Here is a 17,369-nt window from a genome sequence, read left to right as displayed (position 1 = left end):
CTAAGTCGGGGATGGCTCTGATTACCAACTTGTAACACCCACGATGCAGCTATATCTCCCACGTGTCGAAGCACGACTTAGAGGCATAACCGCATTGTGGTTTTGTCGCAAGAAGGGTCATCTTCACACAATCCCATGTAGTGAACAAGAATGGGATAAAGAGTTGGCTTACAATCGCCACTTCACACAATGAACATAAATAAATCATACATCATTCAGAGTACACACATAGTCCGACTACGGACGAAGCCAAAAGAAAAGAAGATAACCCAACTGCTAGATCCCCGATCGTCCCAACTGGGCTCCACTACTGATCAACAAGAAACAAAACATAGCAACCACTAAGATCTTCGTTGAGCTCCCGTCTGAGCTCGGTTGCATCATCTGCACTGGTATCATCGGCACCTGCAACTGTTGTGATAGTATCTGGTGAGTCACGAGGACTCAGCAATCTCAAAACCCGCAAGATCAAGACTATTTAAGCTTATGGGGGGTAAGGAAGGGGTAAAGTGGTGAGGTTGCAGCAGCGACTAAGCATATATGATGGCTGACATACGCAAATAAGAGCGAGAAGAGAGCAAATGGAACAGTCGTGAAGCTAGCAATGATCAAGAAGTGATCCTGAACTCCTACTTACGTCAAACATAACCCAGAAACTGTGTTCACTTCCCGGACTCCGCCGAGAAGAGACCATCACGGCTACACACGCGGTTGATGCGTTTTAATTCGGATCAGGTGTCAAGTTATCTACAACCGGACATTAACAAATTCCCATCTGCCTATAACCGCAGGCACGGCTTTCGAAAGATTATACCCTGCAGGGGTGTCCCAACTTAGCCCATGACAAGCTCTCGCGATCAACGAAGGAATAGACCTTCTCCCAGGAAGACCCGATCAGACTCGGAATCCCGGTTTACAAGACATTTCGACAATGGTAAAACAAGACCAGCAAAGCCGCCCGATGCACCAACAAATCCCGATAGGAGCTGCACATATCTCGTTCTCAGGGCACACCGGATAAGTCAAGCTACGAGTAAAACCAGCCCTCGAGTTGCCCCGAGGTGGCCCCGCAGGTTGCTCATTTCGGACCAACACTCGATGGAGCACTGGCCCGGGGGGGTTAAAATAAAGATGGCCCTTGAGTCTGCAGAACCCAAGGGAAAAAGGCTTAGGTGGCAAATGGTAAAACCAAGGTTGGGCCTTGCTGGAGGAGTTTTATTCAAAGCAAACTGTCAAGGGGGTCCCATAAATCACCCAACCGCGTAAGGAACGCAAAATCCGGGAACATAACACCGGTATGACGGAAACTAGGGCGGCAAGAGTGGAACAAAACACCAGGCATAAGGCCGAGTCTTCCACCCTTTACCAAGTATATAGATGCATTAATAATATAAGAGATATTGTGATATCCCAACATAATCCTGTCCATCATGGAGCAAACTTCAACTTCACCTGCAACTAACAACGCTATAAGAGGGGCTAAGCAAAACGGTAACATAGCCAAACAACGGTTAGCATAGGAAAGGTGTCAAAGGTTAGAGGCTGACATGGCAATATGGGATGCATGGTAAACAAGGGATAGGCAGCGCATCATAGCGATAGAACGAAGCAACTAGCAAGCAAAGATAGAAGTGATATCGAGGGTAAAGGTCATCTTTCCTGAAATCCTGATAGGAAGAAGGACGAGTCCATGAAGAAGACAAGCAGACATAGTCGAACGAATCCTCACAACTCCGGAATGAAACCGAAGCTAACGAGAGAAGCAAACCGGAAAGAAGCAAACAACGCGGTAAACACACAAGCATAAACATGGCATGATGCACAAACAAGTATGATGCATGTCCGGTTTAAAGAGGCATGGCATGGCAATATGCACAAACAACACTACAAGTTACGTGGAGCTCAATATGCAACGAGTTGCATATTGACGGAACACCACAACAATTATTTAGTTCTCTCTCGTGTAGGTACACAACAATATTAAATGTTGTTAAGCATGGCAAGAGGTGAAGCATAAATAAACTAACTATTTAGGCAAGTTTAAGTGAGGCCGGAAACAACAAACAACAATTCCGGAAAATCCCCATATGTCATTTAGAAATTTAAAGCAAACAAAATTTTAAACATTTTAAATGTTGTTATCATGATGCGGATGACATATACAAGTTTTATGCAATTTTTATGAAAATGTTGACATGAGCATGATACGAGGCATTTGGTCACCATGGCGGAACAAAAGGGGTGCCACGGCAACGATAACGAAAATGGTGCCACGGCAACATATCCAAAAATGATGCCACGGCAACATATCGGTTCCGGTAACTCGATTGAGATACCGATGCAAGAGAGAAGTGTGCGGATGAGCACAACATGCAAGAAGGTGGGGTGATCCCGGATTCCGGGTTCCCACCGGATGGCGGCATGGAAACGAGTGACAATTCGGACACGGTGCAAACGGTGCATCTCATTCAACACATGCATTCGTTCACGGGCGGTCGTCTCGGGTTATACCTTCGAAGCGTGTGTTTCGGGGCGGAACGAGTTCGGAGCGGTGTAGAGGAAGTAGGCGTTCACGAGACGTCGTGGAAGTAGTTGTACACGGCGTCGGTAGAGAAAGTAGTCGTACACGGCGGCGGCGGTAGTGGAAGTAGACGTTCACGGGATCTCGGCGGGTCGTCGTATAGCCGTACATGTTCGAAGCAGAACTTGGCGTATCCATGTAGTAGGCGTTCTGGTCCTGTAGTCGTTCGAGCGTCCGTGTGGTCTTGCCGGTGGGGTACTTGGTGCTTATGGTCCAACTCCGAGGTCATAGCCGTGTAGTCGAACTTGACGAAAATAGGTCTCGCTGGGGACTTGGCGCATCCATCAGGAACTTGGTGGTGGTCTCCTCGGGTCAACAGTGATGTGCAAGGGCTAGAACGCCCGGGCCTTGGGCTGCTCAAGGCCATGGAGATGACAGGCAGCAGGAGGCTGCTAGTGGAGGCAGAGCCACGACGAGGAGGTCCTGCTCCGGCAGCTGCAAGTGGTGGACGGACGCAGGCAGCGGCAAGGCTCGGGCGTGAGGGAGAAGGAGCCGGCGCGAGGTGGGTGATGGAGGAGAGCATCTCACGCGCAGGGAAGGAGGTTGAGGTTGGTGCGCTGGAGAGGAAGCAGGAGCAGAGGGGCGGCGGAGCTTGACGGATCCAGGCGAGGTGTCTATCCATGGCAGCGTCGGGCAGGGCTCGAGCTCGGACTCGAGGCAGAGGGCAACCGTGAACCGCAGAGGTGCGACAACAGAGGCCGAAGGGGAGGTCGATGCCGCGAGAACGGCAGCAGCGCGGGAACGACGGCTCCAGCTCGGGGCGGACGGAGCAGCTCTTGCGGTGGCGGGGTACAAGGCGAGGGCGAAGAAGCAGAGGGGAGGCGTCGCATAGAGGAGAGTCGACAAGGCGGCGCTCGCCGGAGTCGGGGCCGAAGGGAACGGGTCGAGGGGCTCCTCCCCTGGTGACGGAGCTGACGAGGCGATGGCACCGGGTAGACGAGGAGGCAGGCGAGGAGGTCCTAGCCCGGTGGCGAGCTTGAGGGGATCGGGCGCGGGCGCTCCTCTCGTGTGCGATGCGTGTGTGTGGCGGCGGTGGTGGAAGTACGAGAGGGAGCGAGTGAGAGGAGGGGATCAGTCTCCTGGCGGCTAGGGTTAGAGGGGTCGGCTGGGCCTTGGGCCGCAGCTACAGGAGACCCAAATGGTCGGCTGGGCTGGGCTGGAATCTCTCTCTCCCTCACACACATGACAGAAGAGAGAAAAAAAATAAAGAAAGAAAAGGAAAGAAAGAAAAAGGTTAGAGAAGGGACTTGGGCATGGGGATAAATTTCCTGGACTCACAAAAATGTGCTTGTTCTAGGAAAAATAGAAGTGGCATGATCAAAAGATATAAATTCAAACTCCTTTGAATTTAATCCAAATGGTTAGAACTAGGACGGGTTTGAGAAGTGTCCAAAAATGTTGAGATTTTTGGTGGAGCTCCGGAAAATGACGAAATAATTTATGGGCAAGGTTTGGAGGTCAACTCGGGGCAGAAAAGGCATGGGATTTATTTTGCACGTGGGTTATGGTGATTTCCAAAACAATGGAATATTTAATATAGCTCCCTAATATTGGAGGATATGTTATATAGAGAAGTCACCATGTGAGTTCCCTCGGTTTAAATAGATCAAAAGATCTATGCAATTTATTTAGTTGAGTTTTAAAAATTAAATGGCATGATGGCATGATGACATGATGCAATGCTCATGATGCAAAGATGAATGCACGAACGAAACAAAATCACACAACGAATCTCGGAAACCCTAGAAGGCATCTGAAGCGTCGGTCTCGGGGCGTTACATTGGCGGCGGCTCTGTGTCGTAAAACGCGATGAAACTTTCTCTCTGATTTTTTTCTCTGCGAAACGGAATATATGGAGTTGGAGTTGAGGTCGGTGGAGCTCCAGGGGGCCCACGAGATAGGGGGGCGCGTCCTACAGGGGGGCGCACCCTGTCTCATGGACAGGCCCTGGGCCCCCTGGTGATTTCTTTCGCCCATAAGTTCTTATTAATTCCAAAAAGTGCCTCCGTGGATTTTCAGGACATTCCGAGAACTTTTCTTTTCTACACATAAAACAACATCATGGCAGTTCTGCTGAAAACAGCGTCAGTCCGGATTAGTTTCATTCAAATCAGGTAAGTTAGAGTCCGAAACAAGGGCAAAAGTGTTTGGAAAAGTAGATACGTTGGAGACGTATCAGGGAGCGGCTGCCATGGGCTCGGATCCATCGAAGATCAAGTGTCCGCGGATATCGACAACGTAATTGAAGCTTCCAAACCAGACCTGATGGCCAGGGGCGTAGTTGTTGATCTGCTCTAGATGGCCAAGCGAGTTGGCCCGCAGTGCGAAGCCGCCGAATACGAAGATCTGTCCGGGGAGGAAAACCTCCCCCTGGACTACGTTGTTGTAGATGATTGACGGAGCCATCAAACCTTTTGGTGTCGACACAGCGGGACTCTCAATGAAAGCACCAATGTCGGTGTCAAAACCGGCGGATCTCGGGTAGGGGGTCCCGAACTGTGCGTCTAAGATTGATGGTAACAGGAGGCGGGGGACACGATGTTTATCCAGGTTCGGGCCCTCTCTATGGAGGTAATACCCTACTTCCTGCTTGATTGATCTTGATGAATATGAGTATTACAAGAGTTGATCTACCACGAGATCGTAATGGCTAAAACACTAGAAGTCTAGCCTGTATGATTATGACTGCCTCTACGGACTAAGCCCTCCGATTTATATAGACACCGGAGGGTACTAGGGTTGTACAAAGTCGGTTACAGAGAAAGGAATCTTCATATCCGGGCGCCAAGCTTGCCTTCCACGCCAAGGAGAGTCCCATCCGTGCACGGGAGAGAGTCTTCTGTCTTGTATCTTCACGGCCCAACAGTCCGGCCCACGCTACATAGTCCGGCCATTTGAGGATACCTTAATCCAGGACTCCCTCAGTAGCCATGCTCCTTTAAAAATTAGAAGTGTTAGCAGAAAAAGTGGAACAGAACCGAAGCTATTTCCCTTAGTATTGTCGTTGTCTTTGACCTTTCATGGGAATCTGATGTAACCATCCCACAGCCTGCGATTGTTCTTGCAACTGGCAATTGTTTTGTAGCGAAGCACATGAGTTTCTTCTATTATGTTAATTGGAAAGTCTGTATAGAGGAGTTCAGACTGAGACTGAGATAGTGACATAGATTTGCGCAAGTTTATGAATTATATTCTGTTGTTACTTGCATCTTGCTTCAATTTTTTTCCTTGCATTCTTCTTGTTTTTCCTACCATCTGTTTTATATAAGTTGCTACATCAAACTAAGTAAGTATATTCTCCTTTCTTGTCAATGTTTATCCTATTCCATTCATCAGAAGTCTGTACAAATGAGTTGGGACCAAGAGTGACATAGATTTGCTTGAGGTTTTGTATTATTTTTTGCTTTCAGGTTTGCATGCTATACTATTTTATTAATAATTAGTAAGGAAAATTAGTGGCAAACATTTGGTTGAGGAAGCTCCTGCATTTACCATAATACACGGTAGTTTATTGCAATATAATTTGCATGGGAGAAAACACTCATATTTGATTTTGTTCTGTGCTTGCCAATAGTAATAACTTGAAATATGCTTTTATCATTACTGTAAAGTTTATTGATGATGCTTTGTTTCAGGATATGTGGAGAGGCTATTTGCAATGTAGTTCATGGCAGATCATAGATTGCATGGCTAAGCACCTCACTTATATTGGCAAGTTTTCATTGTTTTATTTAAATTAAAATGGTTTATATATTCTGCCGGAATAGTCACATGCCGTATTAATTTCAGAAAAACAATTTCTAAGTTAGTGTTGTGCTTGCATGTATTGTTATGTCCAAATGAAAGTTTCAAACCAAAACAGAGTCATAGTTTGTATTTACATGTTGGATAATGGATGTTTCAATCGCTAAATTTAAACTAAGGTTTGTAGAATAAATTGTGCCCTCTTAAGATTGTGTCATGTAGTCATAAGTCCAATGAGCAATCAATTTTATTTGATTTGAATTAAGATGGTGGGATGTACAACAAAAACGTTTATATATTTATTATGTTCTCAGGGTCCTGATTTGAAGGCCGCAATTTTGTTATCCCCTTGCAACGAAGGGGCTCTTTATCATGAAATATATGTAGCCTACAATATTATGAGTGTTATCTCTCCTTCAAGGGTTGTAGCCTTCAATATTGTACTAGACGTTCTGTAGAGAAAAAAGGATAGATATGACAAGTTCTTTTTAATTTTGTCAGAGAGAAATGGGAGTGACACACATGGAGAGATAGAGCCGGGCCGGGACTTATGTACAGCTGCTTGATCTAACCGTGAAGCAGCAAAGATGCATCTCAACCTTAACTTCAGTCCTTTGGACACTCTTGTTATCTCTATAAGAAGTTTCTGATGTTTCTTCTGTGATGCATGTTGCTTTCAGCTTGCCAGCCTTTCAAATCTGCAAGTGCCCGATGTACTAGGCTACTATGGAAGTTGTGGAGGTTATGTAGTTGTCGGTACTAGGTTTGATCGTTTGATTTTTGGGCTTATTCCATCTGTGCCCCCAATTACTTAGTTGTGCTCAGTTTTCCCCACTCGCTCATTTTGCCTTGGTTTTGAGCACTTTTTCAGGGGCAAAAGTGAGGAAAATGTGAAGGCAAAAAATTTGAGTCATGGGGAAAAGTGAGTAAAAAGTTAACGAATGGGGAAAAGTGAGCACAACTAAGAGACGAGGGGCATAGATTTAAATAACCCTTGATTTTTACATTCTGTATGTATAGGAAGGTCGCCTTATTTGTTCTAGGGTCTGTTTTGAACATGTTTATGTATTATAAGATCACGGGCATGTATTGATTATGAAATTATTTTGTTTCTAAAATGAAACTATTTTATCTATCAATAATATATGTAGGTTGCCTGCCGTGTCTTTTCTAGGTTTGCCTTCCTTCATTATGTTGCATCATGTGATGTGAAATTTTTATTGTAGTTAAAGTGGCTGCTGCAATTTTACTACAAAGAATTTATGGTTGTAGTTACAATTGTTCAAAATAGTGGCTGATCGTGCAGGGCGAGCAATGGAGAAGGAAAATGTTGTGGTGTACTTGATGAGAAAATACATTGGAGCTCCTGGGTGCCCGTGAACCCTATATGAAAATTAAAGTTTACAGTCAAGATAACTTAATCCTTGTGGATGAATCTTATGGCTTGTTTGCCTGTATTAATTATATAATATATTTTTATTATACTTGTTGAAATACCGTGCACATGAACCTAAAGACAACATTCCTACCTTGTAATAGAATATCTTAAGCGCATCAAGCAAATCTTAGTTTGTAATATATTCCCTCTGTTCCTCTAAATGTTTGTCTTTTTAGATATTTCAAATGGACTAGCATATACGGATGTATATAGACATATTTTAGAGTGTAGATTCACTCATTTTGCACTGTATGTAGTCACTTGTTGAAATCTCTAGAAAGACAAATATTTAGAAACGGAGGGAGTATAATATCTTAAGCGCATCATGTCTCTCTGTGTATATCATCAAGTTACCTTGTAGGTGAAATGGATTTTAGTTATTTTCCAATTGTTTTATTCTATCATTTATATGCATGCGAAATATGACATAATTTTTCTGTCCAAAAATACTTGTCAGAGAAATTGATGTATCTAGACGTATTTAAATTCTAGATACATTCATTTTTATCTATTTCTTCGACAAATTTTTTCAGGCGGAGGTTGTACATTATATGCGTAATCAAAAAGAATAAGTTAAAAGCCCGTGACAACGCACGATCGTTCTATTAGTTAACTCTTGGTTCTGCGTTCGTGCATTCTGGGAGCAGAAGGCGCGCTTGTTGTGCACCACTTCTTGACAGAGAGAGTTTGTGTGAGGGCATCGAGGGTGATGTTGCCGGTGAGGAGCTCCTTCATTCGAGGCGTCGCCCCGGACGGTGACAGGACACCTACGGGAGAGTCACTCCATCGATGACAAAGCCACAGCATCATCAACTTGGCTCAGTTGGTCGGCACCGGCACCGGCACCGTCGCCGACTCGCCGTGACACCACGCACGCAGGGTCGACGAGCCACTACGCTACGACGGGCGAGAAAGAAATGGGCACGTGGTGCCCGATCGTGGTGCCGCAGTTAATTCCGGGCGGTCGACCTGTCCGCCTCGCTGGCGGGGCCCCGCGCGCTGACGGGGCAGCGGCACGCCGCGCGCACGCCTGTCGGCACCCTCCACCTTCCCCCCACGGTCGCGTCGCCGAGACAAACTCCCAACCCAAAAAACAAAAAACGCACGCGCTGGCGCTGCCCCCTCTCCTCGGACGCCACCGACCGCGACCTCCTCTCTTGCGTGGGTTCGCCTCGCTCGCTTGCTTCCAGCCGCCGCCAGTTACTAGTACGGCACACGCCTCGGCCCCTGCCTCGTCACGGCGGGCCAGGGCCATGGCCGCCGCCGCAGCGGGCCGCCCACCATCTCCGCCGCGCGCGCCGGGATGAGCGCCAGGGCCGGGCCGGATCCGAGCGCCGCCGAAGCCTCCGTCGCGTGGCCGGACCTCCGCGGCCGCCTCGAGCGGGCCGGCGCCCTCGCCGCCGAGCTCGCGGCCGCGGCGGAGGAACGGGCGCACCTGGCGCGCCGCCTCGAGGCCGCGCTCGAGGTGCGTGCGAATGCTTGTCGATTGCTCGTTACTTTTGCCCCGCTCGTCGCGCCCCCTTTTGTTGACCATGGCCTGATTCTGCTGCTGCAGGTGAGGAGGGAGTCGGTGCGGCAGGGCGCGGCGCTGGACGAGCTGAGGCGGCGGCTCGAGCGGCGGCGGGCGCGCGCGGACGAGCTCCTCGTCGCCAGCCGGAGGGCCGCCGAGGGCGTCGAGCGGCGCAGGGAGCAGATGCAGGCGCAGATCGAGCGGGTGCTGCCGCTCTCCAGGGCCCTCGCCTCCGCGCACCGGCAAGTGCAGGTACCAGCCTGCCCGCCCGTTTCTTCCCCTCCACGCGCGATCGGAATGGAATGCATTGGCTATTGTGGATGCCTGCGTTTGGTCCGATATATAATCCATCTCCTGATTCATCGCAGGAAGCCAAAGAGTTGAAATCCACCGAGAAGGCGCGGCTTGGGGATCTGCAGAGGCTGCTCAGGACGAGGCAGCAGTCCATGGTAGCCCAGGTCGCCGCCCTGTACCCTGTGAGGGTCTTCCGTGAGCTGCCGGTTGCAGAGAACCACCATTCCCGTACCAATGGTGAGAATTCAGCATCCATGTTTTTTTTTAGAAAAGGAGGAAGACCCCCGGCCTCTGCATCTGGGCGATGCATACAGCCCTTTATTAATTATTCTTAAAAGACCTTACAAAAAAATACAGCAGTGAGTTTGAAGCCACCGTCTAGGCAACATTTGTTGCTACTCCTATTCATTTGATGAAGGGGTGCTGATAGTCTGGGCCTAATACCAAACAGACCTTGTAGCCAAACCTAACATCTAAGACCTGAGTTCCCATCCAGGACGCCTGCCGGGTATGGGTCACCCACCGGTCCGGCGCACTCCTCAACCAGGACGCCTGCCGGGTATGAGGCCGCCGCAGCCACCTGCCATCAATCCATCTTCAGAGATGTCCTGCTGCATCTACCTTGCCCGGTCTAGCTGCCGTCGACGCCACCATGACGCCAGACAACGCCACCATCCTGCGCTCATCCATCAACACACGCCCAACAACGAGACCCTGCTGCTCCATGCCGCTGAGACCCGCCATTGTCGACGTGTCAGATGCAACACCGCTCCTCCTTCGAGAACACCACCTTCTACCACTGGTCCTATCCCCTCCACCTGTAGATCCTCTGCACTCCTAACCGAGCCCCAGTGCCCCTGACGACACCTCCAGGTAGGTCACGACGCAAAAAGCGCCGCTGCCGCCAGATCCGACAAGGATTGAAGGTTTTCACCCGACCGGGATCGGGGTGGGTAGATTGGGCCCTCAGCTGCGCCTTCATGAAGGAAAGCGGCGCCCATGGGCGTCGCCGCCACCGGGCCGGCTAAACTGGCCAAGGTTTCCCCCGGACCCAAAGTACACCACCAGGGCTCACCACCACCGGAGCCTGCAGCCGCAAACCACCGGGACGACGACAGAGGCAGCAGGAGAAAGGGGAACCTTCAGATCTGACGCAACGGAGAACCGCGCCATGGCCGGACTCCACCAGCGACCCGCCACCCGTGCGGCCGAGTACGTTGGCCAGCGTCGCCTGCAGACGTCTCCAGCAGCCGGACGACGCCGCCTCGCCGATAGGGCCGCCGCCCAAGGATCCGCAGGTCACCGATGCGATACTCCGACCCGCAGGCCGACGAGATCGATCCGGGCGCCGAGATCCCCGCCGCCACCTTCCCCGGCGTCCGCGCGGGCTTTGCCGGCGGCCGTCTCCGTCGGCGGCGAGGGACGGAAGGGGGATGAGGGGAGGCAGGCGGCGATAGATGGGATCGCCCCCAAGTCGCCAGGGGGCGACGTGAGGGCCGCATGAGGGAGGGAGTCCATTCATGTGCCTCCCCCTGAACAACAAAATGTCTGATGTAATGTGCATGAGTTTGGCATGTATGCCCCATAGGCCCATATAAGCAATAACAATCATGTTGTCACATGATTTATTTATTTCACTCTGGTTTTTATACGAGAGCTAATTGAAAACATAATCGATCCTTGTATCTCATTTCCTGCAATCGTTTATGATGAAATGACACCACATTTCCAGGAGAGTGTCGAACACCTTCGGAAGAGAATGGGGCACTTCCACAAGAAAATGGAAATGGAACACATTTGCTCAGCGTTATCAAATCTCCGCACGTTGGCCCCTTGACATTTTTTGGTTGGCAAATTGGAAAGCCCAGGACAAAGCAGCGGACTTACAGCCATAAGGAGCTTCAAAGGTCAGCAGCTGTGCTTGGATATGCAGCGCATGTAAGTTTGTCTGCCCAATGCTCGCTCTTGTACAACAAAATGTTAAGACAATATACATTTGATGTAGCACACATATCCCAGCCTAGCTAGGCCAGTTGTCATGCTTCAAGTAGAAAATACAAAAAATATTCCTTGCGCTGCCGATTTTTTTATATATGGTTTTGAATACATCCGGTAAAGATCAAAAAAGAAGAGCATTGAGTTTTTCATGCATTAGTTTGGAATACAATATACAATGAATGTGGCCCTTCCAGATTTAGTGTTTTGCATGGTTTCAAGCTTAATTATGTTATAGGAGTGCAATTCTTCTGCCTGCATTTGCACACTAGAGTTACTTGCTTACCTTGTTAATTTTGTTTGGGCATTCAAAAGAGTTAGAATCACAAGTTGCTTACTTTGTTAATTTCCTGTAGGCAGTCTTGCTTATTGCCTCATATCTTGACATTCCCCTCCGATATCCTCTGCGCTTTGGAGGATCACGATCTTATGTCGGTGATCGTTTGCCTTCAGCTGAAGCATCATCCGTGGGTTCAACGGAACATCGAAGCGTCGGCAACGCCGACTCAAAGCTAACAGATTATCCCCTTTTCTTGGAATTCCAAGATGATTCAACAAAGGCATCCTACGCCATTTACTTGTTGCAAAAGGTGTGTATTCTCCACGCAGTCTTGTATCATATCCCCTTGTTTGTCGCTACAATCTTTGTTCAATCCAGTTTCCCAAGCAAACTAAGGCTGATGTTCACATTTCCAATGATGGGTGGTTAGGATACGGAGCAGCTCTTGAACTACATCGGAGCAGAGAGTTCTGGGAGGAATGCATTCGGTAATCTGCGGGAGCTTATTAGGATTATACAGTCAGATGAGTATTTGTACATATGATAGATTCGGTGATCAGCATGAGTTTGGATCGCACATGCTGTAGATATAGTATATGGTAGAATACAGGTTTAAGTAGGTATTCTTTCTGTTCTTTTGTGTGATTCCGCCTACTCTCGCCGTGCCGAGTTTTTGTATGCGCAGCAAAGAGCAGCATTTGGTTGTGCTAGATCGATGGTATTTACAGATGGGGTTTTACATGAGCATAATTGCCTCTCCCATGTATATTTTGAGGTTACGGTAATATGAAAGTCATTCGACTCTGAAATTCAGGAGTCAAGACCTACTTTGGACCTGTTATTTGGAACGCAGGCAGTGTGCAGAACACCCAGCACTACTCCACCAAACTCATGATCGATTTGACTATTTTGAGCATGGATATCACAAGCCCAATATTATAAATGGAACATCATTGCAGCCATCTAACCAACTTCATCACTGGTTGAAGCATTGCTATTATATCATTATTATTATTATATTTATATAAAGAAGCATGATGCTGCCATGTGAACAAATTAATAACACCGGAGAAAAAAAAGAATATCTTCTCAAAAAAGGCACTGATCTGACGCAGCTAAATTCGGCGCACCAATTAAAGAACCAACCTGATGTATGTTTTCGAGAAGAGAGAAAATTCAAGAACCGAGCGGTTACCATCATGAACACCACCGCAGGGACCAAAGAAAAGAGTCGGGAAAGAAGCTTTCCGGCACCGTCCATGGGTCCGTCAGGGCCCGGAAAAGTCTTGGCATGAAAGCGGCGGCGGCAGATGCAGATCGAGATCCCGCACACACAAATGCAACGGTGACGGCCACCACCGCGCGGCTCCCCCTCCACGACCGAACAACGCGGGAAAGAAAAAAGGGAGAACGCTCCGCCCACCCACCGCCCCGCTGGCTCGGCTCGGCGGGGCGGCCCCACCGCCGGCGTGGGCGCACGTGCCACCGCATCACCCGTGTCCGGCGACGGCCGGGGACAACTACCGCGGAAGACGGAAGTACCAACAGAAGAGATGGTGTGAGGAGGCCCGGGGCCCCCGCCACCCTCCCCCACTACCAGCGATCGGCGCTGCTACTTCGTGGCTCGCCAGTCGGTCAGTCCATCCGCCACCTGCTTCACTTTCTTGAGCTCGGATCACCATTTCCTTTCCTTCGCTCCTCTTTTTCTTTCTTTGGGATCACCATTGCCAACTGCTACACAGCCGGCGAGTCGGCCGGCGTTACATCTGCGCGCCGCAGCCGGCGATCTCATCTGAAGCGGAGATCGCCCTACCTTGCTGGCCTTTTTCTTGTTCTTGATTGATCTGCCTTCGACCTCTGCCTCTGCTGCTGCCTGCCGCCGGAGTCCCCCGGTGCCGCCGGTCCTCTGTTCTTGCCCCCGCCCCTCGGATCTCGGCCTCCCATCGCCGTCAGCTTGAAGGTACCAACTTCTGATGCAACCGATCGATTAGTCTATATCCGTTGTGATTGTGACATTTTAATTATGCCACTGAGATGGAGGGTCTTAGAGATTAATTAGCCACCTGCTTACACGGTTGGATTTGGCCTGGTCTTTGTGCGTAACAAAATTCATCGTTTCCAGAGTGATCGTGTGGATTGCATCCTTGATTATCCCTTCCACATTTGTGGCCAGGTCTAATATGGTATTTTAGAATTGAAAGCCATAACAAACTTTAATATGGTTTAGGATCGTAACACAAGCTTTTGTAGAATTAAACCTCTGGCAGAATTCATTCAATGAGCTAATGTTGTCTCTGTGTTTTCTCTGCTAGGTCTGTGCTGGCAGCTGAAAGAGGAGTGGCCATGGGTGTTCAGGCCAAGCATGATACATTAGGCATCAAGAAAGTTTTGAAGTGCTCTATCAGAATAGGCTATAGATGTGCCTCTGAACACTGGGCTCTCTTCAGTCTAGCCCTACTGCTCTACCTGCTGTACAGATCTTCACCGGGTCTCTTCGCTTTCATTCTATCCTCGTCCCCTGTAATTATATGCGCCACCCTTCTTCTTGGCATACTGCTAAGTTACGGGAGCACACATCTTCCTGAGTCCGTTGAAGACCGGAAGACTGGCACAGATTGCTCTGCTCCCAAGTTTGGATGTTTTTCCAGAAATGCTCATTTTGAAGCACAACAGGGATTTTCTGTGCCTGCAGTTAAGGAGAACAAAGTTGGCTTCAAATGTTGGGAATTCAGAAACCCAAGTTTTGGCAAGGAGAGGGATGAGAATGTTCCTCTTTTGAAGGGATCAGTCGATCAAGGAGATGAGAGAGTTTATGCACATGATAGACTCGCTGAGGTGTTCACTTCTATTCCTTCTGTGGTGACACTGCAGCAAGAGGTTGGTTTGGAGGAATTCATGAAGACTAAACATGAACGGGAGTCCAAAGATCCATTTTGCAGCAATGATAAGAGTACTGAGTATGCTAGCTTGTTTGAGGATGCTGACCAAAAAAGAGTTGATGAGAAGGAGGCAACATTTGGATTATGCCCTTCCAGTAGGAATGATGGGGAAAATGGTGAAGCAGTGGCAAAGGAAAATCAAGATAGGGTGGTAACAGATTCACAAAGTGATAATGTGAGAGAGGCTTCAGAAGATGAACCAGCTAAAAAACAGGCTGGTACTTGCAAATGGGGCCGTGCTTTTTCCGTCCGTCAGAGGAAGAAGCTTGATGGCATAAAGATTGAGGCTATCAATGTTGATTTCAGCAGCCAAATAGACTCTGCTCTAGTTTCACCATGTGCAACAGTTAGCGACCATGATGTTTCGTCCGGTTTTGATTCTGGTAAGCCGGAGAGTTCCTCTTCTGATATCACTATGGTTGATGTTGCTCCAATGCTCGATGATATTGATCCTCCTTTAGGCAATGATGATTCTTTTAAGCTAGAGAGTTCCTCTTGTGTTATCACTATGGCTGATGTTGCTCCAGTGCTTGATGAGATTGATCCTCCTTTATGCAATGAATTCCCGAGCCCTGATCCCATTGGCAATGATGATTCTGGCTGCGGTTCCAATTTCTGCTGTCAGGATTCTGAAATGGACAGTGGTAACAACAACAAGGCTGACACTAGTAAAGCTGGAAATGATGCCAAGGACGGAGAGGTGAACAAGGATGATGGTGGGAACCAACCTGAATTTCTTGGGACAGCAGACGAAGATAAGAATGCCATGGATCTTGGGTACTCTGAGGTGGAAAGGAGTCGTAGATTGGAGTTCATGATGGCTAAGAGAAGATCAAGGAAGAACATAATATTTGATCTTGATGGAAATGATGCTTGTCAGAGTGCAGATAGATTTTCACGTTTCCGTATGCAAGTTCAGCCTATTTCAGTATCAAGGAGAAGCCCTTTTGACCTTGCTTCTGATCCTGACGAGGCAGCCATTCCTGGCTCGGCTCCGTCAATTATGCATCGGCGAAATAACCTGTTTGAACCCCCTTCTGAACAATCAGATGATAGCAGTGTATCTGCACATGATAACTTGGACTCTCAAGAAATCATAACAGGCTCCCGCCGAGACATGATCTTCAAGAGACATGATACCTTCAACTTTGGCGGCCAAGAGAGACAATGTTCTAGATTTAAGCCATGTTTCGTGCTGGATGCAATGGATATTCAGGAAGAGATGGGCATTTTCCAAAGGCAGTTCAGTGACAAGAGCGTGTCAAAACTAAGCGCTGTATCTGAATGTGACACCCTTTCTTCGGCCGCCGATCAAGAGGAATGCAAGAACCTCGTCAAAAAGGATTTCCAGAGGTGGTTCAGTGACAAGAGCATGTCAAGACTGAGCGTTGTTTCTGAGTCTGACACCCTTTCTTTGGCCGCCGATCAAGAGGAATGCAACGACCTCATCAAAAAGGATTTCCAGAGGTGGTTCAATGACAAGAGCATGTCGAGACTGAGCGTTGTTTCTGGATCTGACGCCCTCTCTTTGGTCGCTGATCAAGAGGAACGCAGCGACTTCAATAAGGACTTCCTCTGGTATTTCCAGAGGCAGTTCAGTGACAAGAGCATGTCGAAAGTAACCATTGTTTCTGAATCCGATGCCCTTTCTTTGGTCGCCGATCAGGAGGAACGCGCCGACTTCAATAAGGATTTCCTTTGGTACTTCCAGAGGCAGTTCAGCGACAAGAGCGTGTCGAAGCAGAGCGTCGTTACTGAATCTGATATCATTTCGTCGGTCGCCGATCAAGAGGACCGCAGCGACCTCGTCGAGAAGGATGTCCTTTTGGGGGACACGTCGCCGGAGCTGCCAAGGCAGGAAAGTGATCTTGGAAGTGCTGGAAGGGAAATGCCCGGACACTGTTGATTTTGCGGGTGATGAAACTCTGAATGCTGCTGTCACCAGTGGGATGGAGTCTCTGAATCTTCTGATCAAGTGATACCGAAGCACAGAGTTTTCCCTGTACATTTTGTGAATGTAATTGGATAGAAACATGGCACTGTTCCTGTTGCCATTCTGTGAACATAGGCCTTGTGAAGTTCCAGAAAAATGAAAAGAGAAAGAATATATTTTTGTGTGTATGTTACAGGTTATTCCATCCTATAGAATGTTGAATCTCCTTGTCAAATTTTCAATCCTGATTCCTGTTTGCTTTTAGCAGAAGTTTCCCAGCTGCGATGCAAATGTGTGGAGCCACACTATCTAGAACAGTGGCCAGCTAGCCCCGCCCCATTCATCGTCATAAGCTGACAAACAGAGAATGGAAGTGCATCGAGGATCGGTTTGAGAAGAAACTGAGCTGCTGGAAGGGCAAACTCATGTCTTATGAAGGCCGATTGATTCTTATTAATTCGGTGCTCACGAGTATGCCTATGTTTCTCTTATCTTTCTTTGAAGTCCCAGTTGGGGTTAGGAAAAGGCTGGACTTCTATCGGTCCCGTTTCTTCTGGCAGAGTGATGATCTTAAGAGAAAATACCGACTAGTCGAATGGGATGTTATCTGCCGTCCAAAGGACTAGGGGGGGTCTTGGAATCGAGAATCTTGAAG

The 17,369-nt window shown here is 48.4% G+C and overlaps 2 protein-coding genes across 5 annotated transcripts; both read left to right on the top strand.

The window, feature by feature from the left end:
* The first annotated feature begins 8,884 nt into the window (after positions 1 to 8,884).
* On the top strand, positions 8,885 to 12,650 carry LOC119348760 (UV radiation resistance-associated gene protein-like). Of its 2 annotated transcripts, none has more exons than XR_005169100.1 (6): positions 8,885 to 9,228; positions 9,319 to 9,525; positions 9,642 to 9,804; positions 11,300 to 11,505; positions 11,923 to 12,152; positions 12,273 to 12,650. XR_005169100.1 is itself a non-coding variant. In XM_037616750.1 (6 exons), exons 1-6 carry the CDS (start codon positions 9,067 to 9,069, stop codon positions 12,384 to 12,386), a joined length of 1,086 nt encoding a protein of 361 aa, XP_037472647.1. In that variant the 5' UTR covers positions 8,893 to 9,066; the 3' UTR covers positions 12,387 to 12,650. The 2 variants fall into 2 exon arrangements, 1 of the variants encoding a protein (XP_037472647.1); XM_037616750.1 differs by having other exon boundaries at positions 8,893 to 9,228; positions 11,919 to 12,152.
* Positions 12,651 to 13,077: 427 nt separating this feature from the next.
* On the top strand, positions 13,078 to 16,959 carry LOC119348759. 3 transcript variants are annotated; one of them, XM_037616748.1, is made up of 3 exons: positions 13,079 to 13,476; positions 13,585 to 13,802; positions 14,155 to 16,959. In XM_037616748.1, exon 3 carries the CDS (start codon positions 14,186 to 14,188, stop codon positions 16,685 to 16,687), a length of 2,502 nt encoding a protein of 833 aa, XP_037472645.1. In that variant the 5' UTR covers positions 13,079 to 13,476; positions 13,585 to 13,802; positions 14,155 to 14,185; the 3' UTR covers positions 16,688 to 16,959. The 3 variants fall into 3 exon arrangements, with proteins under 3 accessions (XP_037472646.1, XP_037472645.1, XP_037472644.1); XM_037616749.1 differs by lacking the exon at positions 13,585 to 13,802 and having other exon boundaries at positions 13,078 to 13,476; XM_037616747.1 differs by having other exon boundaries at positions 13,079 to 13,802.
* The last annotated feature ends 410 nt before the right edge of the window (positions 16,960 to 17,369 follow it).

Source organism: Triticum dicoccoides, chromosome 1B, assembly GCF_002162155.2.
Source record: "Triticum dicoccoides isolate Atlit2015 ecotype Zavitan chromosome 1B, WEW_v2.0, whole genome shotgun sequence".
NCBI lineage: Eukaryota > Viridiplantae > Streptophyta > Magnoliopsida > Poales > Poaceae > Triticum > Triticum dicoccoides.
This window is presented reverse-complemented; position numbering and strand designations above follow the sequence as displayed.